The sequence below is a fragment of the Trachemys scripta genome, chromosome 10 (assembly GCF_013100865.1).
Source record: "Trachemys scripta elegans isolate TJP31775 chromosome 10, CAS_Tse_1.0, whole genome shotgun sequence".
Taxonomy (NCBI): Eukaryota; Metazoa; Chordata; order Testudines; family Emydidae; genus Trachemys; species Trachemys scripta.
In genome coordinates, this window is record NC_048307.1 from 37,471,469 (window position 1) to 37,498,774 (window position 27,306).

The window sequence follows — 27,306 nt, forward strand, 5'->3', positions numbered from 1 at the left end:
TCCTGATCAAGGCGCACAGGGACAGATCATGACTGATTCTGGTTGCCCCAGCGTGGCCCAGGTAGCATTGGTACACCACACTTTTAGAGATCTCGGTGGACGCCCCGATTCCGCTGCCTCTCTTTCCGGACCTGATCACGCAAGATTGTGGCCACCTCTGTCACCCCGACCTGCGGTCCCTCCACCTCACGGCATGGATGTTGCATGGCTGAGCTGCTCTGTTCTCGTTTGGTGCAGCGGGTCCTGTTGGGCAGCAGGAAACCTTCCACTTGGGCTACGTATATGGCTAAATGGAAGCGATTCTCATGCTGGTGCTCTCTCCATGACACGCTTCCCCTTCAAGCGTCTGTGCCTCTCATTCTAGACTATCTCCTGGACCTGAAACAGCAGGGCTTGGTGATATCATCTATCAGAATTCATCTGGCGGCCATCTCAGCTTTCCACCTGGGAGTGTATGGCCGATCTGTCTTCACCAACCCCATGGTTGGTAGGTTCCTCAAGGGCCTGGACCCTCTATATCCACAGGTACGACAGCCTGTACCCACATGGGACCTCAGCTTGGTCCTCTCAAGACTTATGGCCACATGTTCCCTTTTGTACCTCTCTTGGAAAACAGCTTTCCTCGTTGCTATCACTTCAGTGAGGCGTGTCTCTGAGCTCAAGGCTCTTACTAAATCGGAACCACCTTACACGATCTTCCATAAGGATAAGGTGCAGCTACGACCTCACCCTGCCTTTCTTCCCAAGGTGGTGTCAACTTTTCATATCAATCGGGACATCTTCCTTCCGGTTTTCTTCCCAAAACCTCATGCCAATAGTCAGGAACAGCAGCTTCACTCCCTCGATGTTCGTAGGGCTCTTGCCTTCTACATTGAACATACGAAACTGTTCTGGAAAACAACGCAGCTCTTCGTCGCAGTAGCAGCCCGAATGAAGGGTCTTCTGGTCTCCTCCCAGCGGATCTCTTCTTGGATTACGTCATGTATTCGTGCTTGCTATGATCTGGCCATGGTCCCGACCCCCCATCTCACCGCTCACTCCATGAGGGCTCAAGCCTCATCAGCAGCTTTCCTGACCCAGGTGCCAATCCAGGAGATAGATCTGCAGAGCTGCTACTTGGTCTTCAGTGCATACGTTCGCCTCACACTATGCCATTATTAGGCCAGAGATGATACGGCATTTGGTAGGGCGATACTACAATCCATGGTACTTCACTCCGACCCCACAGCCTAGGTAAGGCTTGGGAGTCACCTAATTGGAATCGATATGAGCAAGCACTCAAAGAAGAAAAGACAGTTATTCACCTTTGTAACTGTTGTTCTTCGAGATGTGTTGCTCGTATCCATTCCAAACCCGCCCTCCTTCCCCTCTGTCTGAGTAGCCAGCAAGAAGGAACTGAGGGGGCGCTGAGTCGACCGGGGTATATATCCAGCACCATAAAGGTGCCACTCCAGGGGGCTCCACGGCCGACCCACCGAGTGTTGCTAGGGTAAAAGTTCTCCGATGGCTGTGCACGCGCTGCGCACACACCTAATTGGAATGGATATGAGCAACATATCTCGAAGAACAACAGTTACAAAGGTGAGTAACCGTCTTTTCTTTAAGTGGTGTGTGTGTGAGACACTGCACCCCATCTTCTTCATAGTGATATGATTATGATATAATTATGATGCATTTTATGCATGAGGAGTTATCGGAGATGTCATTGGAAAAGTTATGATTTGCTGAGTATGATTATCCTATTTGTATGCATGTGTCATTTTTGTATCTGAATTTATGAATATTGACTATGTATCTGTATTACAAATGTAGTTACACCTGGATAACGCCCACTAGACAAGATGCGTTCAGGCTAGATAGCTGGTTGGGAAGGGCCCATTCAGGGCAATGGGCCATTAGGGAGAACAATAGGCCTCAGGAGAAGCTTATCTCCCACCTGGTGAGCTTTCCTGAGAACACTACAGACAGCCTGTGAGTGATGGCTGCTATGACTCTACAAGGACATGTGACCAGGCCACATGGTGCTGGACTCCATTTTGGGATGTCAGTATTTTTCCACAGACTGGTCTGGGACCCAAGCTTTGGAACAAAGGGTTCCTGCCATATGCAAAAGCTATATAAGGCAGGGAGTGACATCATCAGGGGTTCTTCACTCCCCACCCAAGAAGGCTCCTGGAAACATCTGAGGAACAAGGACTGAACTGGGAGAAGTGCCTGACCCAGGCTCAAGGGATTTCTAGCCTGTGTATGAAACACCTGGGGATTCCAAGCTGTAAAGCAAGTGCAGCCTGTACTTTAAGAATCTGCAGCCTGCTTATATCATTTCTCAGGGTGAGAATCTGCTAATTCATATCCAATCTATTTAGTATATTAATATAAGTTTGCGTGTTTTGTTTATTTGCTAGGTAATCTGCTTTTATCTGTCTTCTATCCCTTATAATCACTTAAAATCTGTCTTTTGTAGTTAATTCACTTGTTTTGTTTTAATTTACACCAGTGAGCTTTGACTAGAGTGCTTGAGGAAAATCTCTGCTTGGTTACCACAAGTGTGCATTGTTCTCTTCGCATTGAGGGAGAGGCGGACCAGGTATTAAACCCATATATTGGCCAGATTTGACCAGGGCAGGACGGTACTGCTCTGGGGTCCCAGGCTGGGAAGCTGGTGGTTAGAGAGTCTGAGAGTAACTGCAGCTGGGTGTGTCCCTGCCTGTATGAATGCTGGTGAAAGTGCAGGCTGGAGAGCTTTGCAACTTGTCACAGCAGCACAGTATAAGAGGGAGCCCAGGCTGGTGGGCCAGAGGGCTCAGTGATACCCCAGTTCCAGGTGGCACGCCGAGGGGGAACCCGTCACAGTGGCGTAGTCGTACAGGATTAAATGCACAGCTTGTTGCCCTGAGTGAGATTTGCACTTCATACACGGGTGGTGATTTTAAGTGAGATTTAAGTGTGGTGGCTAGAGATCAGCCATAGTGGTTACCAGTTTATTTTCTGTTTGCTTATTTCGGGAAAGGGAAGTAGGGTCAGAAAAGCAGGGAAATGAGTGAAAGTGAAACTACTAAGAAGCTGGAGCTGTGCAGATTGCAGGCAGAAGAGGGGGAAAGAACACAAAAGACTTACGGAATTAAAACAGGTGGAAATTGATGCACAAGAAGCTGCATACCGAAGAGCCATAGAAGCAGAGAATGCCAGGCAAGAAGCTGCACACCAGAGTGCCTTGGAACTGAAAAAGATAGAGGCTGACAAAGAAATTGAAGCCCAGAAACTAGCCATGGAGGAGAAGGAACACATCAACTGGACTTGCTAGAGAAGCAGAAGCAGAATCCCTGCACGCTAGGGAGTCCCACCTCTCCAAAAATCCACAAATGGGAATATACAGCAAGACTGGACGTTGTTGAATATTTCATCACCTTCGAGAGGCTGTGTGTACTTCATGAGATTCCTGAGGACCAAAAGATGCCCATTTTGGTTGCAAAATTGTCTGGGAGAGCTCTGGATATATTCAATAAGATGCCAGCATCTCTAGATGCTTCAGATTATGGTAAATTCAAGGAAATGGTTTTAAAACAGTTTAAGATTACACTGAAACATATAGGGTAAAATTTTGAAGCCTTAAGGGGGTTGTTGGGATGAGTAATGTGACACATGTAAACCAGATGAAAGATTTGATGGATAACTGGGTAAAGGGAAAAGGTATTACAAGCTTTGAAAGAATGTGTGATCTTTTTGCTCAGGAACATTTCCTGAGTATATGTAGAGATTATGTGAAACTGTTTATGGGACAAAAAGGTAAAAATTGTGGAGGAGATGGCTACTCTAGTTGATCAATTTGAGCAAATTCAAGCATCTATTGCAAACAAACTACAGACAGAGGGGTTTAAACCTGGTGGGAAGCAGGGTTCCCGTGTTACCCCTGGGAAGAAGGAGGGTGGATGGGAGGCTGGGAAGCGGCGCGGGCCGAGGGATGTGCTGGCCGCCCTTCCTGCAGTCCCCATTGGCCTGGAACAACAAACTGTGGCCAGTAGGAGCTGCAATTGGCCAAACCTGCGGACACAGCAGGTAAACAAACCAGCCCGACCCGCCAGGGGCTTTCCCTGAACAAGCAGCGGCCCTAGTTTGAGAACCACTGGTCTAAAAGATACCATCAGAGATGCTTAGTTTTGCAGTTCTCAGACCATGGATTTGTGTCTCCAGAGATAACATGCTTGTTAACAGCAAAAATGTTTTTAAATAAATAAATAATATATAGAGGTGAGAAATAACAGACCTCAACTCTATTGTCTGTCTGCAAATTTGTGTACACAGAGTCAATCCCTTACTCTCTCTAAAAGTGCAATGTTTCAAAAAGTTCAATGAATAGAAGATTGTTGGGGGCGGAATAGATCTGGACAAGGAGAAGAAGTCTGGAGATAAATGTGAGAAGGGAGGGACAGGCAGTAGAAACAAAAGTGAAACTGTCTGAGCAACATATTCCAGAAGTCTTGAGGTCTTTCTGAGTCTAGCCTTCATTGATTTGAGATCTACCATACCATTCTCTCACTAGAAGGGAAAACCTATTGTGATGGATCACCCCATAAGGCTTTATGGAAATATGCTTATGAATGTATATATGACATAACTAGAATATGTTTTATGCTACATATGCCATTTAAAATATCTCTGTAAAGGTTATGGTCTACTGAATCTATTAATCCTATTTGTATGCATGTATCATTTTTGTATTCTAAGTTATGAATATTGCCTGTGTACTGGCTTGATTTTTAAGTAGCCTTTGTAAAGCATTTGGTCAGCTTCTTGAGAAAGAAATGTGCAAATTAAGTGCCCAATCAAGAAGCACTTAAAGGACAATGAATCTTGGAAGGCTCCAATCCACATAAGAAGTCTACATCAGGACGTTCAAGGTAGCAGGTAAGCAATGACTGCTGCCTGTAAAAACTGAGTCATGCAAGGACATGTGACTTGCCCATGTGACTCCAAAACTCCATCTTGGAGCTGGACTTTGCATAGAGAGGAGGGGGTCTCCACCAACAAGAGAAAGTCTACTTAAATCCCTGGGAGACCCTTCCATTTGGTCTTCAGCTGGCTAAAGAGAGAGCCTCTCCACCCCCTAGGATACTTGAAAGAGACGGGAACAAAGGACAGTAACTACAGAGGGTGTGAGTGATTGCTGGACCAGACTAGAAGGAGACTAGTCTGTAAAAGGAAGCTTACTGGAATTCCTCTAAGGGTGAGGTTTTTATCTGTACTCACTTTTCTTACTGTATTAGACTCAGACTTGCATGTTTTATTTTATTTTGCTTGGTAATTCACTTTGTTCTGTCTGTTACTACTTGGAACCACTTAAATCCTACTTTCTGTATTTAATAAAATCACTTTGTACTTATTAATTAACTCAGAGTATGTATTAATACCGGGGGGAGGGAGGGCAAACAGCTGTGCATATCTCTCTATCAGTGTTATAGAGAGCGAACAATTTATGAGTTTACCCTGTATAAGCTTTATACAGTGTAAAACAGATTTATGACCGTGATGAGGGGAGTTGGGCATCTGAGTGTTAAAGACTGGAACACTTCTCAAGTTGTTTTCAGCTAAGTCTGCAGCTTTGGGGCATGTGGTTCAGACCCTGGGTCTGTGTTGGAGCAGACTGGCGTGTCTGGCTCCACAAGAAGGGGTGCTGGAGTCCCAAGCTGGCAGGGAAAGCAGGGGCAGAAGTTGTCTTGGCACATCAGTTGGCAGTTCCCAAGGGGGTTTCTGTGATCCAACCCGTCACACCTATAATGGCAGCAGGCCAAAAAAGAGACTCAGTTTGGGAATATTTTAATGAAGTTCCTCTATCTCTGGCTAAGACAGGCATGCGTGCAAAATGCAAATAGTGCAACAAAGAAATGCAAGGCCTGGTTGGCCGAATGAAACAACATCATGAGAAGTGTTCCTTCTCAGGAGGAAGCTGCGTTGAAGATGATGAAAGGAGCATGTCTGAACTTGCAGGATCTTCAGGTTGGTAAACTTTTTTTTTATTTAATACTTTTCTTAAGGACTGCCTGCCTTCCTTCTGGACTATTCTTGAATTCTCATGTTTGAGCAAAAAATACAGTTGTTACTCTATGGTACTATCATTTTAGATTCAGTTGTGATAAAAAAATAAACTAGGCAGATCTTCCTTTTACAATTTCACTTTTAAAGTAGTTCTGAGTAGTACTGAGTGTCAGTGAAGGCAATGAGTAATACTAAATGAGCAATATGGTAATAAAATTAAATAACTGCATTGACTTATTTTGTTTAGGAGAATCCATCCTCAACATATAGGATTCTGAAGACTATCCACCTTCAAGATCACCATAATTTTTTATAGTTTCAGAGTTATCTGCCAGTGATATTGTTTGTCACATCATGTATGTCATGTAGCCACAGTATATTACCTGTAGCAAACAGAAAAAAAAATCTCCAAAATCCAGGAACAACCATAGATAAGTTTGTGATAAGAACCAGCAGATTACGAAAAGAGGGAATTGATGAAAAAATTGCCCGGTTTGTTTATGCAACAAGCTTTCCTTTCTGTATGTTTGAGAACCCACACTTCATTAACATGGTTCAGTCATTAAGACCAGAATACAGTCCACCCAACAGAGCAGATGTCGCAGGCAAATTTCTGGATAGAGTTTATGAAAGAGAAATTGAGCAGTGTGCAAAAGGTCTAGAGGATAAAATCGTTAACCTGAGTCTTGATGGGTGGACCAATGTCCACAATGATCCTGTTGTATGTGCTTGTGTGACAACAGAAGAAGGGAATGTCTTCCTTACAGAAACAACTGATACATCAGGAAATGCACACACAACAGAATACTTATCAGAAAGTAGCAGTAAAAGCTATAACAAACTATGGGGAAAAAAATTCAAATGTCTAGTACGCAGCTTGGTCACAGACAATTTTGCAAGTGTATCCAAGATGAGAAGAAATTATTTAGAAGAGAGTGAAGAGAGTCCAAAGCTAATAACACACAGTTGCAGTGCTCATTTGATTCACCTCCTAGCCAAAGACTTCAGTGTTCCAGAAATAAAGGCTGAAATTGCAAAATACTTCCATAACAACCACTTTGCAGCAGCTGCTCTGAAAAAAGTGGGAGGAACCAAGCTAACTCTCCCACAAGACGTGCAATGGAACTCAGTAGTGGACTGTTTTGAGCACTATATCAAGAACTGGCCTAATCTGATGACTGTTTGTGAACAAAATCATGAAAAAATAGATGGCACTTTCACAGCCAAAGTTCTCAACATTGGGCTTAAGAGAAATGTTGAACAGATGCTGTGTACCCTGAAGCCTATTTCTGTAGCCTTGAACAAAATGCAGGAAAATAGCTATTTTATTGCTGATGCTGTTGAAATTTGGAAGGAACTGAGTCGAGATGTAAAAAGAGAAATATGCAATGACCGAGTTAAATTACAAGCATTAAAAAAACGAATGGGACAAGCACTATCTCTAGTTCAATTTTTTTTGCAAATATTCTCAGTACTCGGTACCAGGGTCAAACCTTAACTGCTGAAGAAGAGGAGTTGGCTAGGACATGGATATCTAGCAATCATCCCTCCATAATGCTGACTATAATAAACTTCAGAGTAAGGGTGAACCATTGAAGAAATATATGTTTGCTGCTGATGTTTTAAAGAGAGTCACACCAGTGAACTGATGGATGTCACTTATACACTTGGATTCAGAGACTGTTGAAGTGATAATCTCACTTTTAACAGCAGTAGCTTCTTCAGCCAGTGTAGAAAGAATATTTTCATCACTAACTCATTCCAAATTGAGAAATCGTTTGGAACTTGAAAAAGCAGGAAAGCTTGTTTTTCTTTTCCAGATTATGAACAAACAGGAAAATGAAGGTGAAGACAACTGAGTTAGCTACAGAAGCCAATATTTTAAGTTTTTCGTGTTGACCTGGTTGGCATAGTTGATTTGATTTTGTTTTGTTTTTTAAATGTTTAATTTAACTATTTTAGTTAAATAATTTTAACAAAACCAAACCTGGTTTTAAAAAACTTGAACGTTTTTAAATTTGGAAATTCTTATGCTTGTTTTGTTAAAATATTACATGTTTGCTGTTGAAGAAAAAAATCCAGAATATATAATGTTGCCGTTTCAGTTAAATAAAATAATTTAAATGTCTGTCTGGTTATGTTCTCCTCCTAATACAGCATGGCAAGAAAATCCTCCAAATATTAATGATTAACCTGTTGAATTGGAGATAGTTTACCTCCCAATGACTTCATAAATATCTGCTTCAATTACCTTTGATAAATGAAATAACCAAACAATCATTCATTTTCTCATATAGCTGTAAAACTTATCTGAAAAGTTTTCTAAATAGATCTCTTTAAAAATGTATAGTGTGTACCTTTTAAAAATGAAACCTACATCTATCTCTGAGTTGTGAAGAATATGTATTAAGGTTATAACAACCAACAAGAATGCACTTTTATGTAGAAATCCATGATTAAATAGAATTTTCCTGACTAGTGATTTAAATCATGATTTAAATCAATTTGACGTAAATCAAATCCACCCTGATGGGGTTTGTCTAAGTACCTTGATGGTTAGATGAGAATTCAGGGCTGTAGTGCAAGTGGGAAGCCTCATTCAACATTCCTATCGGAAGGTTCGTGAGCTTCCTAAAATGACTTGTGCTTAAACCAATACATGTTTAGCCTCCCCATTAGGAATGCTGACAGCAAGGCAGTTTAGCGATGCCCCACTTGCTACAGTAAGTGACCCAGGATTGGTGACGTTGGGCAGCTCCCAATCTCTCTCTTTAGCAAGCCGTTAGTAAGGAATGCTGCACATGCATGACTGGCTACTCAGGACTCCCAAGTAGAAATTTTCATAGTGATGTAGCATTTCTCACACTGTAGGGAGCTCCTCGCTACACTAATACTCAGTGCATTATTTATGAGGTCTTCTCTGCATTCTGTGAAGTTGTGGGGGAAAGAAAAGAAACCAACAATTGCTGAAATAAAAATACTGTAAAACCTAGCAAACACTTGGGACCCTTTCCCACACTCAGGCTACCCTCGTGGAATGCAAAATTGATTCTCCAGAGCTTGGCCCAGCTGATTGCTATCTGATCCTTTAACACCTTGTTTGAGCCCTTGTGTCTCTTCCATCAGATGTACTTGGCTGTGGTACTTGTACTGATAACTGGCTTCACCATCAGATACAGATGCAATAACATTTTTTAAATCTTCTGTTATCATGGGTTTGAGTACATTGATTTCTTCTTTAACCCAGGGTAATAAAGGGTGGGTAAATGTATTGATCCTTGTATTGCGAATCCCAAGGGTTCACAAATCATGAGTGGATTTTAAAATCATGTGATTTTAAAAAATAATAAATTTGGGGATCTTTTACTTTGCCTTTTGGTTTCTGAGCCTATAGGGTGTACTTGGATCATGTTTTCAAGCTTTTCTCTGCAACCATGAGGATGCAAAACTTTTTTTTTTTTTTTTTTTTTTAACAAAAGCATAGATTCTTCTTCAAGAGATGTCCCTGTGGGTGCTCCACTCCAGGTGTTGGTGCATCCCTTTGCCTTCGCTCTGAGATTTTGACCACAGTACTCGTACCGGTCGCGCATGCGCAGAGCCTGCCCCACATGCTGAGTGTGCCTTAATGGTATGCGTGCGCGACTGGTCTCCTCAGTTCCTTCTCTACCGTCCCCGGCCTGAGACGGAGCTCAGCAGACTTGTTAGAGAATTTTTTCTCTCCCTTCTTCAACTCTTTCCCCTCTTATTTTATCTCTTCTCTTTAAAGCAAAAAAAAAAAACCAAAAAAAACCACTTTTTTTTTTTTTCCTGTCAGCGCAGCCGCTTCCGACATGCCTGGCTCTCCAGGTTTTAAGCGCTGCTCTAACTGTAATGATGCCATCCCTCTTTCAGATGGCCACTCTAAATGTGGAGTCCCACATCCTCCAAAAATGTGCCCATTGAAGCAAATTAAAATCCAGGGTACGCAAAAACAGGGAGCGGCGGTTAAAACTTACTCCTGCTGCAAAAATCTCTCGGACCAGCCTCAGACCTGGGCTCCGACTCCGCTATACATCACAGCCCCCTTGCTTCAAAGAGACAAAAGAAAACTTCAAAAAAAATCAGTCTCTCTCATCCACAAAGGGTATTCGCAGGGATAAGACTTTTCCGGGCAGGGCCGGCTTTAGGCCGATTCCACCGATTCCCCTGAATTGGGCCCCGCCCCTAAGAGGACCCCGCGCAGATCGGGCAGTGTCCCTGCCTGAAGCAAAGCTCCGTGGCTCCGTGGCTCTCCCGGAAGCAGCAGCTGTTGCTGCTAGGCAACGAGAGACGCTGGCCGGCAGGGGGCTGAGGCAGAGGCAGCAGCTGGCTGTTGCAGGTCAGGAGGGGGCAGGGGGGAAGAAGGCACATGTGCTTTGCAGCCTTCCCCTCCCCTCCCCCCAGCACTCACCTGGAGGAGACACCTAGGGGACTTCCGGTCCGGTGGGAGACAGGAATCTCTGCAGTGGACCTCACTCACCTTAGCAGCTGCTGGGTCTTCGGTGGTGAGTGTTTGACCCTGTGATTCCCCATAGGTGTGTAATATTGGGTTGGTTTGTGGTTTTCGGTGGTGTTGCTGTTTGAGAGTGAGTTGTGCCTGCCTGCGTCTGTTTCAAAACTAAACTCGGGATCATGTAACCCAGGAAGAAAGCCCCGAGACGGTACTTAGTGCTGTGAATTCCAGGTGAGAGAGAGAGGGAGGTTTGGAGGAGGAAATCAAATACATCAAGAGGGGAGAACGTGAAAGGTCTGCAACACGGCAGGCTGAGACTTTTATCTCTCCCTTCTCCCCCGAGAGAGGGGAAACTGAGGCACGGAATGATCTGATTCCCTTCCCCAAATTATTTTGCAAAGGAGGGGGACAGGGGCTCCTATCCAAACCAGTTCCCTTTCCATCAACTCTGCTTCCCCTGCTGCAAGACCACTGTAGGGGCTGAATATTTCCATTAAACTCTGGCTCCTTCATTTGCCCTGCAACAATAAAATAGACCAGCTTTGGGGGGGAGGAATATTCCCCCCCCCAAAGCTGTGTGGACATTAAGTTTTTTTGGGGGGGAGGGGCACAATAATATTCCGGATCGATCAAACACCCAGCTCAGCTTTCTAGCCATCCTGCAGCTCTAGGGCAGGGAAGGAAGGTGCTCTTGGTGCAGAGTGGTTGCAAAACAGGGGTGAATTTAGCGGGGGGGGGTCCAGTTGAAATCACACCTGATGCAACCACACAGAATCTCTGGCGGTGCGAGGAGAGGCCAGGAGTGGAAACAGGTGGCCCGAGAGTGCGGGGACATTTGCCCTCAGTCCTGGGCTCTGGGATGGACTAGGCTGGGTGGGTGGTGGGTTCAGTCTAGTCTTCCAGCCTGTTGCTCTCTCTGGGGTTTGTGGTTTTCATCTGGCTCCACCGAAAAGATCAAACAAGCCCAGTAGAAAATGGGGGTGAGAGAGGCGGGAAGGGGCTTGTAAGGGGTTAAAGTGACCCATCAATGAAAGAGTAAAACCAGAGTTCGACTGGTTTTCCCCCCAGCCACCACTCCTGCAAACACTGGGCAAGGACAGCCCCATCCACTTAGGAAGGAAAAATCAATTTCACACATACAGAATGGGAAAAGACTGTCTAGGAAGGAGTACGGCAGAAAGGGATCTAGGGGTTATAGTGGACCACAAGCTAAATATGAGTCAACAGTGTGATGCTGTTGCAAAAAAAGCAAACATGATTCTGGGATGCATTAACAGGTGTGTTGTGAGCAAGACACGAGAAGTCATTCTTCCGCTCTACTCTGCTCTGGTTAGGCCTCAGCTGGAGTATTGTGTCCAGTTCTGGGCGCCGCATTTTAAAAAAGATGTGGAGAAATTGGAAAGGGTCCAAAGAAGAGCAACAAGAATGATTAAAGGTCTTGAGAACATGACCTATGAAGGAAGGCTGAAAGAACTGGGTTTGTTTAGTTTGGAAAAGAGAAGACTGAGAGGGGACATGATAGCAGTTTTCAGGTATCTAAAAGGGTGTCATAAGGAGGAGGGAGAGAACTTGTTCACCTTAGCCTCTAAGGATAGAACCAGAAACAATGGGTTTAAACTGCAGCAAGGGAGGTCTAGGTTGGACATTAGGAAAAAGTTCCTAACTGTCAGGGTGGTTAAACACTGGAACAAATTGCCTAGGGAGGTTGTGGAATCTCCATCTCTGGAGATATTTAAGAGTAGGTTAGATAAATGTCTATCAGGGATGGTCTAGACAGTATTTGGTCCTGCCATGCGGGCAGGGGACTGGACTCGATGACCTCTCGAGGTCCCTTCCAGTCCTATAATCTATGAATCCCCCACTGAGGCTATGGTGAGGGGCAGCAGGGGAGGAAGGAAGCCACATGTGATGGCAGTCCCCTCCCCCCCAGCACCCACCGCCCCCTCTCCGGCCCCCAAACTCTGTCCTAGACCCTGCATCCAGCCCGGAGCCTGCACCCAAACTCTGTCCCACTCAGCCCTGGGCAAAGCTCTCCTTGGCTGGCTCCCAGCCCCTCTCCAAGGGTTGCAGCTGTCTGGAAGTGCCTGCCTTCCACATCTTCCTCATTCACACCTCATTCATTCAACAGATCAATTGATTACAAAGTGGGGGGAAGATCTTATTCTACTTCTAGCAAAAAGACATTTTTCTTTTACCTTAATTATACTACCTTAGGGGCCAGCTATAACATTACCAAGGTTCAATACAAAATCAAATAAAAGTTATACAAAAATGCATAATGCAGAGATTTATCTTCAACTGCACTGATTGACTGCTGTGTGCAGTAACATAGTGACCCCTGAGTCTTTGAATGAGGCTTTATACTTGGGGGGGGGGGCGAGCGGCGAGCGGGTGGGCAAAGAGGCAAGCAGTGAGCCAGCAGGGGTTCTAGGGGCGGGCATGGGGGTTTGTGGCAGGGGAGGGAGAAGGTGAAAGGAGGCAAGTGGTGGGTGGGGGACTGACTAGGAGGGACACAGCAAGCCAGCAGGGGCCTAGGGGGTGAAGAGAGGTGTGATGGTGGGGCCGAGCGGGGAGGGGTCGGGTCCCATTTTACTGCTGTGATCTGGTCACCCTATGTCACCCCTCTCCCCCAACCTTCCTTTTTACCCACAGCTGTTTCGGCGGGACGGCGCTGGGGAAGCAGGGTTTGTTTCCGTGGGCCGGGAGGCGCTGGGCGGGGGGGGAGGAGGGCACAATTTTATATTAATAAGGAAATATTTTATAAATTTTAATAAAATAAACATTATTGAAGAAAATCAGTTGTACAACTATCAAAACATGAATTATTTTCCTAGTATGAAAGTGAAAATCAGCTAATTAATATATGACGCAATGTATGTAATATATAATTTTGTTATTATTTATATAGTCATAGAAAGTAAATAATACATGGAAGAAATGAAAGGGTTCTTTTTAAGTGGCTTTTTTTTAGTCATCCCTGCTGGGGCCCCGTTGAAACTGTTCGAATTGGGCCCCGCACTTCCTAAAGCTGGCCCTGTTTCCGGGTACTCCTTCCCTCCCCGCGCTCCCTAGGCTGAGTACCTTTGATGCGCTGGGTGAAACCCACCTGCGGCTGCAGCAGTCACACGAACCTCCAGTGCCGAGGCTTCAGGCTTTGTTGCCTACCTCTCACACGGCACCGTTCAGTACCACAATGGAAGCAGTGCTGACGCATACTAGCCTGCCTGACCCCCCACAGGCTCCTCTCGCTCTCCTGGCACCATCAGCCTTTGAGCTAGCCAGCAGTGACAGAACACTCAGGACACCAGTGCAGAGGAATCCCGCCTCACAACAAATTCTTCTTGCTCAGCGCTCCCCTCATAGACGCACTGCAGCACCGCAATTCACACACTCAAGGGACCTGTTGTTGTCACCTATCTTGCAGTCACCCCTACTTTACACCTACTTCTCTCCAGACACTCAGGCAAGGTCTACACAGCTTTCCTCCAGTGATGAGGAATCTGGGCTGCAGGGAGAATTTTCACCTTATCAGATTTCCCATCCACAGCCATCAGAGAGGTCATAGAAAAGCTGCCAGGTCCTACTCCGAGGGTCTTGCCCCATGGTGCGTGAACCCCTGGATGGCACCACCCATTCCCTCCCACCACAGTGGCAATATTGGGCTCCTTGTACTCAGGACCACACTCATTTTACCACTGCAGCCAGGCGTGAGACCTGCTTGGTACCACCAGCTGACGACTCTGCTACTGACTCCAGACACCAGGCAGCCATGTCACAACTGCAAGAGCAAGCACGGCCTGCCTCTAACCCAGTAGAACCAGTTGTTCCACCTGATGAAGCATTGCTTCCTCCTCCTCTGACATCTTTGGACGACTTCTCAAAATTTCAAGACCTGTTTAAAAGAGTTGCCAACGAGCTACAAATTAACCTGGAGGAAGTCCCTGAACAGCAGCATGAGCTAACCGACATCCTGCAGCCCTCTTCTTTTTCTAGAATTGCATTACCTATCAACGCAGCCCTTTTAGAACCTGCCAAGGCCATTTGGCAAACTCCGGCTGCAAGCCTGCCTACCTGTAAGCAAGAGGACTGGAAGTACTTTATTCCTTCCAAGGGCTTAGAGTTCCTTTTTACTCACCTAGCGCCAAACTCGTTGGTAGTAGACGCAGTTAACCAAAAGAACAAACACCAGTTTCCCCGCTCCACCCCTTCTGCCAAGGACAGTAAACAACTAGATCTGCTCGGACGTAAGGTATACGCTTCTTCCATGTTGCAATTTCACATTACTAATTATACGGCCGTTCTAGCAAAATACGACCACAAAAATTACAATAAATTCATGGACTTTATTGATCACATTCCAGAAGAAAAGAAACAACAATTTACAGCCATAGTTTCCGAGGGACAAATCTTCTCCCGCACTGCTCTTCAAGCTGCCCTTGATGTGGCCAATACTGTGGCATGGTCCACTGCCACAGCAGTCGTGATGCGCCAAGGGTCATGGCTCTCGTCCTCTTCTTTTCCCTGGGAAAACTATGAAAACAGCAATCACCTCCACCAGACGTGCAAGAGAAATAGTAGCTCTCAGGGCGGACCCACCTGACACAATATTTTTTAAGGACAAGGTTACCCTCTGACTTCACCCCAAATTTCTTCCAAAGGTACATTAGTCATTCCACATCAAAGAACCTATACACCTGCCAACCTTGTTTCCTAAACTGCATGCAAACTCCTCTGAATCCACAATGCATACATTGGATGTATGCAGCCTTTGTCCTTTTATTTGGATAGAACCAGACCCTTTAGGACAGAGGTGGGCAAACTTTTTGGCCTGAGGGCTGCATTGGGTTTCCGAAATAGTATGGAGGGCCAGTTAGGGGAGACTGTGCCTCCCTAAACAGCCACGCGTGGCCCGGCCCCCGCCCCTTATCTGGGCTCCTCCCCGCTTCTCGCTCCTTGATAGCCCCCCTGGGACTCCTGCCCCATTCAAACCCCCTGTTCCCTGACAGCCCCCCGGGACCCCTGCCCCATCCATCCCCCCTGCTCTCTGTCCCCTGACTGCGCCTGGACCTCCTGCTCCTAACTGTCCCCCTGCTCTCTGTCCCCTGACTGCGCCTGGACCCCTTGCTCCTAACTGCCCCCCTGCTACCCCATCCAACCCCCCCTCCTTTCTGACTGCCCCTCCAGGACCCCTGCCCCATCCAGCCACCCCTTCTCCCTTACCGCACCCAGACCTCCTGCCCCTAACTGCCCCCGCCGCCACCCCATCCAACCCCCCCTTCTCCCTGTCCCCTGACCGCCCCCAGAACCTCCACCCCTGACTGCCCCCTGCTGCTCCATCCAATCCCTCCTCACATTCCTAACAGCCCCCCAGGACCCCTGTCCCATCCACCCCCCTCCTCCCTGTCCCTTGACTGCCCCCTGCCACCCCATCCAACCTCCCCTCTCCTTCCTGACACTCCCCCCGGGGTCCCTGCCCCCATTCAACCCCCCTGTTCCCTACCCTCTGACTGCCCTGACCCCTATCCACCCCCGTGCCCCTGACCACCACCACCGCAAACTCCCCTGCCCTCTAGCCACTCCCCCCTCCGCCCCCTTACCACGCTCCCTGGAGCACTGGTGGCTGGCGGCGCGGCTGCACCAGGACAGGCAGCCACACCACCTGTCTGCAACCAGCCACGCATCACGCAGCACAGAGCACCGGGTCAGGCCCTGGCTCTGCAGCTGCTCTGCCTCAGGAGATCACAGCCCTCTGCCAGAGCATTGCACTGGCGGCGCAGTGAGCTGAGGCTGCGGGGGAAGGGGAACAGTAAGGGAGGGGCTGGGGGCTCGCCTCCCGGGCCAGGAGCTATGGGGCCGGACAGAAAGGTCCCGCAGGTCGGATGTGGCCCGTAGTTTGCCCACCTCTGCTTTAGGAACTCTTCCAGACTCTTTGTCTCCATTGCAGAACGATCCAAGGGGACACCTATTTCCACCCAACTGGATCTCTACTTATATCCGCCTGTGCTATCAATTAAAGGAGACAATTCCGCCAGCCTGCATCAGGACTCACTCCACTAGATCTGTAGCTACCTCCGTGGCTTTTCTATGCAGAGTTGCTCTGCCTGACATCTGTAAAGCGACCACTTGGACTTCCGAACACACATTTGTTAAGCGTTATGCCCTTACTCAAGGCCCTCTCACTGATACACGATTGGGCAGAGCTGTATTATCTACCGCATTCCTACCAGATCCGCACTCCCTACCTCCTTGAGATACACTGCTTTTCCGTCACCTGGAGTGGAGCACCCACAGGGACATTTCTCAAAGAGTAGGTTACTCACCTGTGCAGTAACTGACGTTCTTCGAGATGAGTGTCCCTGTGGGTGCTCCACTACCCACCCTCCTCCTCTCTACTTCAGAGTTGGGGTAGTCTCCGTTGTAGAGAAAGAATTGAGGAGACTGGTCGTGCACGCGTATTATTAAGGCACACTCAGCGCGTGGGGCAGGCTCTGCACGTGCACGACCGGTATGAGTATTTCTGTCAAAATTTCTGAACGAAGGTGCAGTGATGCACCAACATCTGGAGTGGAGCACCCCCAGGGTGCACAGGTGAGTAACCTCCTCTTCTCAATAATCCTATGACTTCAGAAGCCAGGGCTTTCAGAAAACACCAAATATCATGAGACTCATGATAAAATTGTGGGAGATGGCAACTCTGTGATCTATGTAACTCTTGTGTGACTGGGATATTTGCAGGAATTCTCTAATTCCACAAATACAAACAGGACTCAAGAGACAAACAAGTGTCAGAATATCTGGCTGGACCTGCTGTATTTTCTCCCCTGTGGGTTGTATCTCTCTAGTGCTCGTATTAGTGGGGCTATCCTTGAGTGGCAGATCTAACTGAATTTGTTTTTTAAGGTCCTGATATTTCCCCTGTTCATTCAAACATTTAGCTCCTCTGCACCAGCCATTGATAGCATGGCTGAGTAAGAGCTGCGAAGTTCTCTCCAGTAAATCTACTAATCATCATGGATTCCACCAAACAGCAACAGTGTTTCTTTCCTTCATCAAACCACACTGTCCTCACCTCGTGACCAGGAGCTTCAGAGAGTAGGGTACTTACCTAGGCATGTTTTCACGTTCAGCTGTCCCCTTTGTGTGTTGCTTGTCAGATTATCTTCTCTCTCTCAACGGTGTCTCCCATGTTTCACAGACAGAACGTGCACTTGGCAGTGCATGCTGAGAACTTCAAGTCCGAAATCGTCAGCGTGAAAGAGATGAGAGACATCTGGTCCTGGATCCCAGAGCGCTTTGCACTTTGCCAGCCCCTATTGCTTTTCACCACCTTGGAGCATGGCTGCAGCCTAAACAGGTAACCTCGTCTTTCCCTGTTGTACACGTAGAAAAGAACAGCCAACCAATGCTAACTGGGTACAGAAATCCTCATCCAAAGCATGGCTCACCAAAATGTGCATCCAAAGACTATTATGGGAGTGATAGATTGCAAATGCCAGGGAAGTCTGAATCTCTCCTCCCCCATCTCAGTTACAGTTACCCCAAGGATAGCTTCTAAAATTAGAGGCTAAGGTCCTGCCTCCAATTAAGGCTGGACTCCGCTACTGGGGAGATCAACGCTGCTGCAATCAATGTAGCTGGGATCGATTTAGCAGGTCTAGTGAAGACCCACTAAATCGATGGCAGACCACTCTTTGGTCAACCCTGGTACTTCAGCTGTCTGAGAAGAGTAAGGGAAGTTGACTGAAGAGCGTCTCCTGTCGCCTCAGCACCATGAAGACACTGTGGTAAGTCAACCTAAGCTCCATCAACTCCAGCTACATTATTCACATAGCTAGAGTAGCATAACTTATGTCAACTTAAACCCCGTAGTAAAGACAAGCCCTCCGTGTGAGTACTAGTCATGAATTACCACTGTTTGAGTGCTAATCTTAGGAATTATAGTTAATTCATAGAATCATAGCAATATCAGGCTGGAAGGGACCTCGAGATCTCATAGAGTCCAGCCCCTTGCACAGAGGCAGGACCAAGTAAACCTAGTCCAACGCTGACAGGTGTTTGTCCAATCTGTTCTTAAAAACCGCCAATGACAGGGATTCCACATCTTGCCTTGGAGGCCTGTTCCAGAGCTTAACTATCCTTGTAGTTAGATATTTTTCCTAATATTTAATTTAAATCTCCCTTGCTTCAGATTAAGCCAATTTACTTCCTGTTCTAGCTTCAGTGGACATGGAGAACAATTGATCACTGTCCTCTTTAGAGCAGCCCTTCACATATGTGAAGACTATCATCAGTCCCTCTCAATCTTCTCTTCTTAAGACTAAACATGCCCAGGTTTTTAACCTTTCCTCATGGGTCAGGTTTTCTAAGCCTTTTATTAGTTTTGTTGCTCTCCTGTGGACTCTCTCCAATTTTTCCACATCTCTCCAAAAGTGTAGTGCCCAGAACTGGATACAGCACTCCAGCTGAGACCTCATCCCTGCCAAGTAGAGTGTGACAATTACCTCCAATATCTTATATACAACACTCATGTTAATACAACCCAGAATAATATTCGCTGTTTTCCCACCTGTATCACATTGCCGGCTCGTATTCGGTTTGTGATCAACTATAACCCCCAGATTCTTTTTAGCAATACTATCTCCTAGCCAATCATTCCCCATTTTGTAGTTGTACATTTGATTTTTTTTTCCTTCCTAAGTGTAGTATTTCTCGTTATTGAATTTCATCTTGTTGATAATACTTAGTCCTGCCTTGAGTGCAGGGGACTGGACAAGATGACCTCTTGAGGTCCCTTCCAGTTCTATTATTTCAGACCAAATATCCAGTTTCTCAAGGTTGTTTTGAATGCCAATCCTATTCTCCAACATGCTTCCCACCCAGAGAAAGTAAACTTAAGTTTGCAGATGATACCAAACTGGGAGGGATTGCATCTGCTTTGGAGGACAGGGTCATAATTCAAAATGATCTGGACAAATTGGAGAAATGGTCTGAGGTAAACAGGATGAAGTTTAACAAAGACCAATGCAAAGTGCTCCACTTAGGAAGGAAAAATCAGTTTCACACATACAGAATGGGAAGATACTGTCTAGGAAGGAGTACGGCAGAAAGGGATCTAGGGGTTATAGTGGACCACAAGCTAAATATGAGTCAACAGTGTGATGCTGTTGCAAAAAAAGCAAACATGATTCTGGGATGTATTAACAGGTGTGTTGTGAGCAAGACACGAGAAGTCATTCTTCTGCTCTACTCTGCGCTGGTTAGGCCTCAACTGGAGTATTGTGTCCAGTTCTGCGCACTGCATTTCAAGAAAGAGGTGGAGAAATTGGAGAGGGTCCAGAGAAGAGCAACAAGAATGATTAAAGGTCTTGAGAACATGACCTATGAAGGAAGGCTGAAAGAATTGGGTTTGTTTAGTTTGGAAAGAGAAGACTGAGAGGGGACATGATAGCAGTTTTCTGGTGTCTAAAAGGGTGTCATGAGGAAGAGGGAGAAAACTTGTTCACCTTAGTCTCTAAGGATAGAACAAGAAGTAATGGGCTTAAACTGCAACAAGAGAGGTTTAGGTTGGACATTAGGAAAAAGTTCCTAACTGTCAGGGTGGTTAAACATTGGAATAAACTGCCTAGGGAGGTTGTGGAATCTCCATCTCTGGAGATATTTAAGAGTAGGTTAGATAAATGTCTATCCGGGATGATCTAGACAGTATTTGGTCCTGCCATGAGGGCAGGGGACTGGACTCGATGACCTCTCGAGGTCCCTTCCAGTCCCAGAATCTATGAATCAGAGGTGGATTAAGATTTATTAGGGACACAGGCCAGGGGTTGCTCTCGGGCACCCTGACACCCCACCCAGGGTGGAGGGTCCGGGGCTCCCCACAACAGCCCAGGCTCCCTGGGCAGCTCTTACCACAGTCCAGCTTCGGCTTCCAGCCTACCCAGGGAACGCGGCCTCAAGGGGGAAGAGGAGGAGCAAGGGGCAGGACCATAGTTCTAGTGCCGGTGGGGACCCCCCCACACACACTTCTACACAGGTTATGGTGCTCCTGCAGGTGCCCCCAAATTGGCCGTGGCCTCTGGGCACAGGCTCCATGGGCATCATGAGTTAATCTGCCACTTTCCCACCTCTCTCAGTTAAGTGTCATCTGCAAATTGTATAAGCCCTACTCTCCACTCATTATCCGTGTCCCGAATGAAAATATTTAAATCATGCTAAGCGTGAAAATGTAACTGCTGTAACTGGCTGGGTTGATGATGACCAGTCACTCACAAAGCTCTTACATTGCTGAAGCTCCCCACCGGGCACAGCTGTGCTCCCAGTGGGGAGCAGGGAGCTGAGAGCCCAAGGGGCCAGCCTCATTCCCGGCAGGGAGTAGAGAGCCTCAGAGGGGCAGCCGGAGCAGGGAAATCCGCACCTGGAGTCTGGTAGGGAGCCAAGAGCCCAGGTAGCAACCCAGCTGAAAGTGGGGAGCCAGGAGCCTGAGCAGCAGCCCAGCTTGGAGCTGAGACCAGGATGCAGCCTAGCTGGGGAGCCGGGAGCCAGCTTTCTTATCAATTGCATGACAAGAATGACAGCCAATAGATGTAAGTAACGCACGTCACCCTAACTACACCAGCATAAGCCCTACTCCTCTCGTGGAAGTGGAGTTATGTCGGTGTAGTATGGCACATCGGCAGGAGCAAGGCTGTAGTGTGTACACTAACATAATTAGGTCGGGATAAGTGGCCTTATGTCGACCTAACGCTGTCGTGTAGATCAGGCCTAAGACTTGTCTTAACCCAGGAGATGAGCCCCAACCTGCCAGTCCCTTCGGAACAATGCACACTGGCGCTCTGACAGCTTCACGTTTCACATGATAACAATAAGCAGAGGTTGCTTACTCTACCCTTGGGAAGAAGAAGGGAAAGGATAAGCTGCAAAAGGAAAGAGGGACTTAAAATATGCAGGATGGGACTGGCAGGAAGAGTGTAACAACAGGAGTTTAGTTTGGGGGAGAGCTGTCATGGATTTTAAAAATCCAGGTATGTGGTTTAAAAAAAATTCCTGAAAATAAAAATAGCCTAGCAAAATCCACTTCCCCAGTTGTCTCCTGTGAAGTTGCTTTTATCCCTGAAATGTGTTAAAATGGTACAGCCTAAAAATTAACAGTCAAAATATGTCAGTCTTGCTCTGTTCCCAAGACAAGTGAATTTGTTATAGCAATAACTTGGCATCAGATGAAAGGCATTATCCTTGATCTGATCCTGTGTTCACAAAAATGACAAATAAACGGGATGGGAGGTGAAGCTACCAAGAGTGAATTACCAAGAGAAAGAAACAGATAAGTGGGTTCCTTCGTCTTCTGTCCCAGCACAGAGAGCCTGTGAGAGTGACACACATCAGTGAGAGGAATGAGCCTCAGCATTTGCCTGTAGAGGCAGAAAGCTCTTCATGCACCATGACACCAACACACAGGGCCTGATTCTCTGCTGTCTGGTACCTTGCATAGTCATTTACCCCATGCAAAGTGATTGTTAAATGATGCTGTTCCGATTCGGTCGTGTCTTTCCCCCCCTACTGTGCTCAGGTGTCTCTGCAAGGTGCAAGTCAATGGAGAATCAGGCCCCTAGTCTTTTTCAGAGCTTGCTGCTATCCTCTGCCTTATATTGTTGGAGACGCTGGCAATGGTACAGTCAGCCCCGAGCAATCATTGTACCTCATGCCAGCAAACAAATCTTAGGCTGGAGAGGTAGTTCGGGCACTGCAGATCACATACAACAGTTAATGTAAGCAGTGCGATGTTTGCTTAAGGAGCCATCTCTTCACATACCAGGTTCTATTCTCACAGCGAAGGACATGAACCAACTCTCCTCATGATCAAGACAACAGCCAAAGAGGTAAGTAGGGTAAAAGGTAACTGAGGAAATGGTGATGCCACATACCACCTGGTTGCCTAAAACCCATCCTATCCTACACAGCTTATTATACAAGGAAGAAGGAGATGGTGTAGAAATTCATTTCTTATGGCCACATGCTTTTGACTTAGGTACTCCCTGTGGTGTTCACTAGCCATGGGGGACCTCCAGTAAATTTTATACCAGATTAAATATTTTAACCTGGGTCCAGGTCTGGCATCCCCTTTGTTGTAGTCCATATGTGATGGTGGCAATGGTACCAGATGGCAGTAACTTCCATGAGATCCCTGACATCCATTTTATTATGTACGTGCCCTGTTAGGATGAGGACTGAAGTGAGAGCCTGTGGGATTGTGCTGAACTGGACTTTTGTGATCCAGAGAAGGCATTTTCCTTTTGCTCCAGGATAACCTGGTACAGTAGTAGTGCTCAAAAGGGAAAGCAGTACTGGGTTTCCTATTACACCAAAAAAAAAAAATTAGAGTTCTGATCTTATGGTTGTGATAAAACCAAATGCACAATAGCAGTGAAATTTCATGGAGCTCTGAGATGAGCCACTGCACATGAGTAGAGGTCCTCTGGTGGCAGAGAGTGAGGGCCTGCTGCTAAATACTGTGTGGCTTTTAAAATTCCATTACAATATTGAGCTTCTGCTGCAGCCTGTGGATTTCTCTCTGGTTTTATCCTTGCTGGATGGCTACACCAAACTCCTGCAGCAGTGGAGGCCTCATTGTGCTTTGTTGCTCACATATAGTGCCATTGCAGTCTGCAGGGGTCAGTTTCATTGGGTTTACATGCAAGTAAATTAAAGCAGAATTTGTCCCGTTGTTTCTAATCCTCATGCCACAGTGGCTAGGTAAGTGGCTGGTGTGGTGCCCATGATATCCAGAGGAAGGGGAAAGAGTGCATTTGCCATCATAAATTTAATTTGCCTCTTGGCCTATAGAGTGCTATTAGCTCTAGCTGTGCAGGTGCTGCTGACCTCTGCATGAAGAGAGCAAATAGTGATCTGTTATGTGACCCCTTAGAAAATAAGGAAGAAGAGGAAGGAAGGGGAGAAATGTGAATAGTGTAAAAGGACACTGTCTATTTTCTGTTTTGTACTTTCCATGTTTATAATTGCATCTTAGAAGCTAGAAAAAATAATTTACTAATTTCCCCACTTCCCTTCAGATATTGTGTTGGTTTTTTTTCTTGCTTCTAATGGAGCAAATTCCAGTATTAGGCCACCTTTTTGTTACCTTCTGTGTAAGCTTCATTAGCCTTTTCTATGCTAGCAAAGCTACTCATTGCTAATGGGTGTCAGCAGTGGGAGAAGTTCTGCTGGTGCTGACATAGGCACAGGAACTAGAGGTGTGGGGGGTGCTGCAGGATCCCAGTCGCTGGCCCTGTGCCTGGGACTCCGCGCCAGGGCCCCATACTTGGGGCCCTGTGCCTGCGACTCCGCTCCCAGGCCCTGCTCCCAGGGTCCTGACTGCTGGCCCCAGCCTTTGCCCCCTTACCCCTGTCCAGGTCTCCCCCTCCTGGAAACATAGTACTTCTCCCGGCCCCAGATCGGGGTGTGTGGACAGGGGTAAGTGGGCTGGCTTTCAGCACCCCCACTATTAAAAGGGTCCCAGCGCCACTGGGTGCTGAAGGAGATTTAACTGCATGCCTAACCTAGCGCGAGTTGTGCTGAATGTGTGAAACCAGGCTGTCTGACAAAGTCTAGAGTGGTGTATGTCCTGGGCTATCCTAGCAGTTAAACTGGGCTCAGCACCAATTCATCTGCACTTGCTACTGTGGACGAGATTGTTGAAGGCAGCAGACATGCTTGTAGTTCTCTGGAATTATTGCCTGTTCGCAGCTGCTGCACAGCCAAGTCTCGTGCTCTGATACGAGTGTTGATGCTTTTGGTACCAAAACAAGGAAGTGGCTATTTGGCTTCCACAATTTTATTTCTGTGCAACTAGGTCTGTCTATTATGCTTCTTTCTGTGGTACTTACATGCCCCCCCTCCCCCGCCATCGCTATAATATCTGAGCACCTCACAACCCCCCTTTGGTGCTAGGCAGGGCTATTATCTCCATTGTACAGATGGGGAACTGGGGCACAGAGAGGCTAAATGACTCACCCATGGTCACACAGGAAGTCTGTGGCAGAGCAGGGAATTGACCCTTGTTCTCCAGAGTCCAAGGCTAGCAGCCTTTCTCTCAGAACTGGTGGATGTAAAATAATTTTTAAAATTTAGAATCTGCAGGCCATTCCCCAGCTGATCAGAATCTAGATCTAGCTTTAGGTCTAAATTACTTGTGTCCTCTTAATCCACTGATCTTGAGACTTTCAACATTAAACTACATTAGACCTTGAGTTGTGGGCTCCAAAACCTTTTGGTATCAGTGAATTTAAAATACCCTGTTTCTTATTAGTAGTAACTGGTGAAAAGCCTCCTGACCTTGCCCTTTGCTCTAGGTCTGTGGCGCTTATTTGTCAACGGACTGGAGCGAGCGCAGGCGAGGAGGGAATAAACTGAGTTTCTTTGGGACAGGAGAATGCTTTGTATTCAGGGTAAGTAGTAATCGCAGCTCTGCCTCAATACTGAATGGAGATGACTGGATTTTAATAGCTAATCAGTAACACCCCTTTTCCACTTAGAGTGGAATATATGGGCTGACAAGCTTGTGATCCAGCCCATGCCCTTCTGGCCTTAAAGTCTATGGAATCCCTTATGAAAGGAGGTGGTAGGAGATTTCCTATTCAACTTTATGGGGAGGGCCTTTTTCCTGAGTACAGAATGATTCTCACAAGACCTGGGCGTGGATGCATGCCATATGTAGTAAGGTAATTCAGAAACCACCACGTATTACCACGTCTTATTCTCAATCCTCTACATGGCAGAGGTCTTTCTGGCACCATTCCTGTCCATTATGCCAAAGGGTTAATCTGAATCACTCACCAGTGATACTGGCAGTGTCTGAGCAGCTCCAGGGCTGCTTTGTATTCAGAATCCTTAGTGGAATGGATGCTCACCAACTGATTCCTGGCTGTCTTCTCTTTTTCTCTCACCTAGCTGCAGCCAGAAGTGGAACGCTATGTGTGGGTGATAATCAAGCACCCCGAACTGGCCATGACTACTTCTGAGCCAGAGGCTAAGTCCACGCAGGTTTCCACTGTCCTGTCCTCCAGCAGTATCCCCTCGGACTCCTCGGATCGTCTTTCTCCCTTCCTAGCTGCTCGTCACTTCAACTTGCCTTCAAAAACTGCTTCCATGTTCATGGCTGGCAGCAACGAGTGCATCATCATAGGTAAGTCTGTGCAGGATCCATGCAATTATTCTGTCAGCTCTTCCTGCCTATCACAGCAAAAAATCAGTCAAGCTGCTTGTAGCATTTATGCCATTCTTACTGTAGCTAGAGTGAGAAAAGTGACTATGAAAACATCCTGCTCTGCCAAATTTTGTATCAAAACTTGGATATCACACTTCTAAAGAGAAAACAGTGTAAGAACTAGATGCTGCAGGCACAGCTCCACCTATGTTCTTCTGCACACATGATTGCAAATAATTCTGGAATAAGGACTAAGCTGGCAATGAAGTGGTGTTGAAGCACAAGGTAAACTAGAATACAGCAGCTTGCTCTGCTGCAACTATAGTGGGTCTACAGTGCTGCTGACTGTGGCAAAAGCCTATTAGCTAATAAAGTAGTCAGTTATGATTGGAAATGCTGACAACAGTTATGTACTGAGAAGTTTTCCCCAAAACAGTTTTTCTGACAGCCGCAGTTTTAAAGCGCGTCTACTAAAATCTGATAACAGGGTTGGAAGAGACCTGCTTTTGAGAGCATCTAGTCCGATGGTTACCACATCAAGACTTCAGCTGTAACATCTAGTGCCTACTGATTCCTATTTAGTAATATGCACTGTAGTCCACAGTGGGTTGGCCTGCTCCAAACCCAACCAGCTCACAACACAAGCTCAGTTGAAAGCTAGAGAGCACATGACAATTGGAGACCAGTGATGGTGTATCGTGGCTCATCACAAAGCTCTCTTATTAAGGGAGGCAGTACTAGTCACATCCATCTTAGTGCGTCAGAGCTGTATGTGGGAATTACTGCCTTGTCCAGTCTCTGACACAGAACAGGATTTTCACTGCACTGACCCCTCCAGTATGTTGTGCCTTATCTAACTGTTTTTCTTGTGTAACTGCTCTTCAGACAATACCCTTCATTTTGTTTTAGCTGGGAGTCTTTGTCATCTCCCTCCCAACAAGTATGTCTTTCATTGATCTAAATTAATTGAACTGAATTTCTTGTCCCTCTAAGATCTGTGCAAAATTCTGTCAGTCTGGTCTCTCGCAGATCTGATCAACATGCAGTACACTTTGGAATATCTTTTATAATGATCTAGAAGATTGTACCAGTCCCTTTTAGTACCCTGCTTTGTCTCTCTCCCCAGTTTGATATTGCTCATTAAGTTGTCTGAGTGTTTCTATCTTGATTTGTCACATGTTCTATTTACCATATATACTCGTTCATTAGCCCATTCGTTTATAAGCCGACCCCCCAAGATGGATAGGTAAAAATAGCAAAAATCGTATGACCCTTTCATAAGCCGACGCTATATTTCAGGGGTTGGCAAACTTTGGCTCCCGGCCTATCAGGGTGAGCCACTAGCAGGCCTGGACATTTTGTTTACCTGGAGCGTTCACAGGCATGGAGCCCCTCAGCTCCCAGTGGCCGCAGTTTGCCGTTCCCAGCCAATGGGAGCTGCGGGAAGTGGCACCACTTTCGACATTTGCAGAGCACACAAACAAATTCTAGTTCTAGTGACAATGTACCCATTTTGTCGACATTCAACAACCCAATTATTGAGATCTTTCTCCAGCTCAGGAAATGAAGCACACCTCGTTGGACATTTTTTCTTGCTTCTTGGCAT

General features: G+C 46.5%; 1 protein-coding gene across 5 annotated transcripts in view; it reads left to right on the forward strand.

Moving 5' to 3' along the window:
* The window catches only part of TBC1D24 (TBC1 domain family member 24), a 168,492-nt gene that overhangs the window by 135,191 nt on the left and 5,995 nt on the right, over nt 1–27,306 (forward strand). For all 5 annotated transcript variants that reach the window (XM_034783313.1, XM_034783314.1, XM_034783315.1 and 2 more), the window contains 4 exons: nt 17,700–17,858; nt 22,314–22,377; nt 24,847–24,942; nt 25,445–25,679. In XM_034783313.1, coding sequence (XP_034639204.1) covers nt 17,700–17,858; nt 22,314–22,377; nt 24,847–24,942; nt 25,445–25,679 — 554 coding nt within the window. The remainder of the gene's footprint in view (nt 1–17,699; nt 17,859–22,313; nt 22,378–24,846; nt 24,943–25,444; nt 25,680–27,306) is intronic.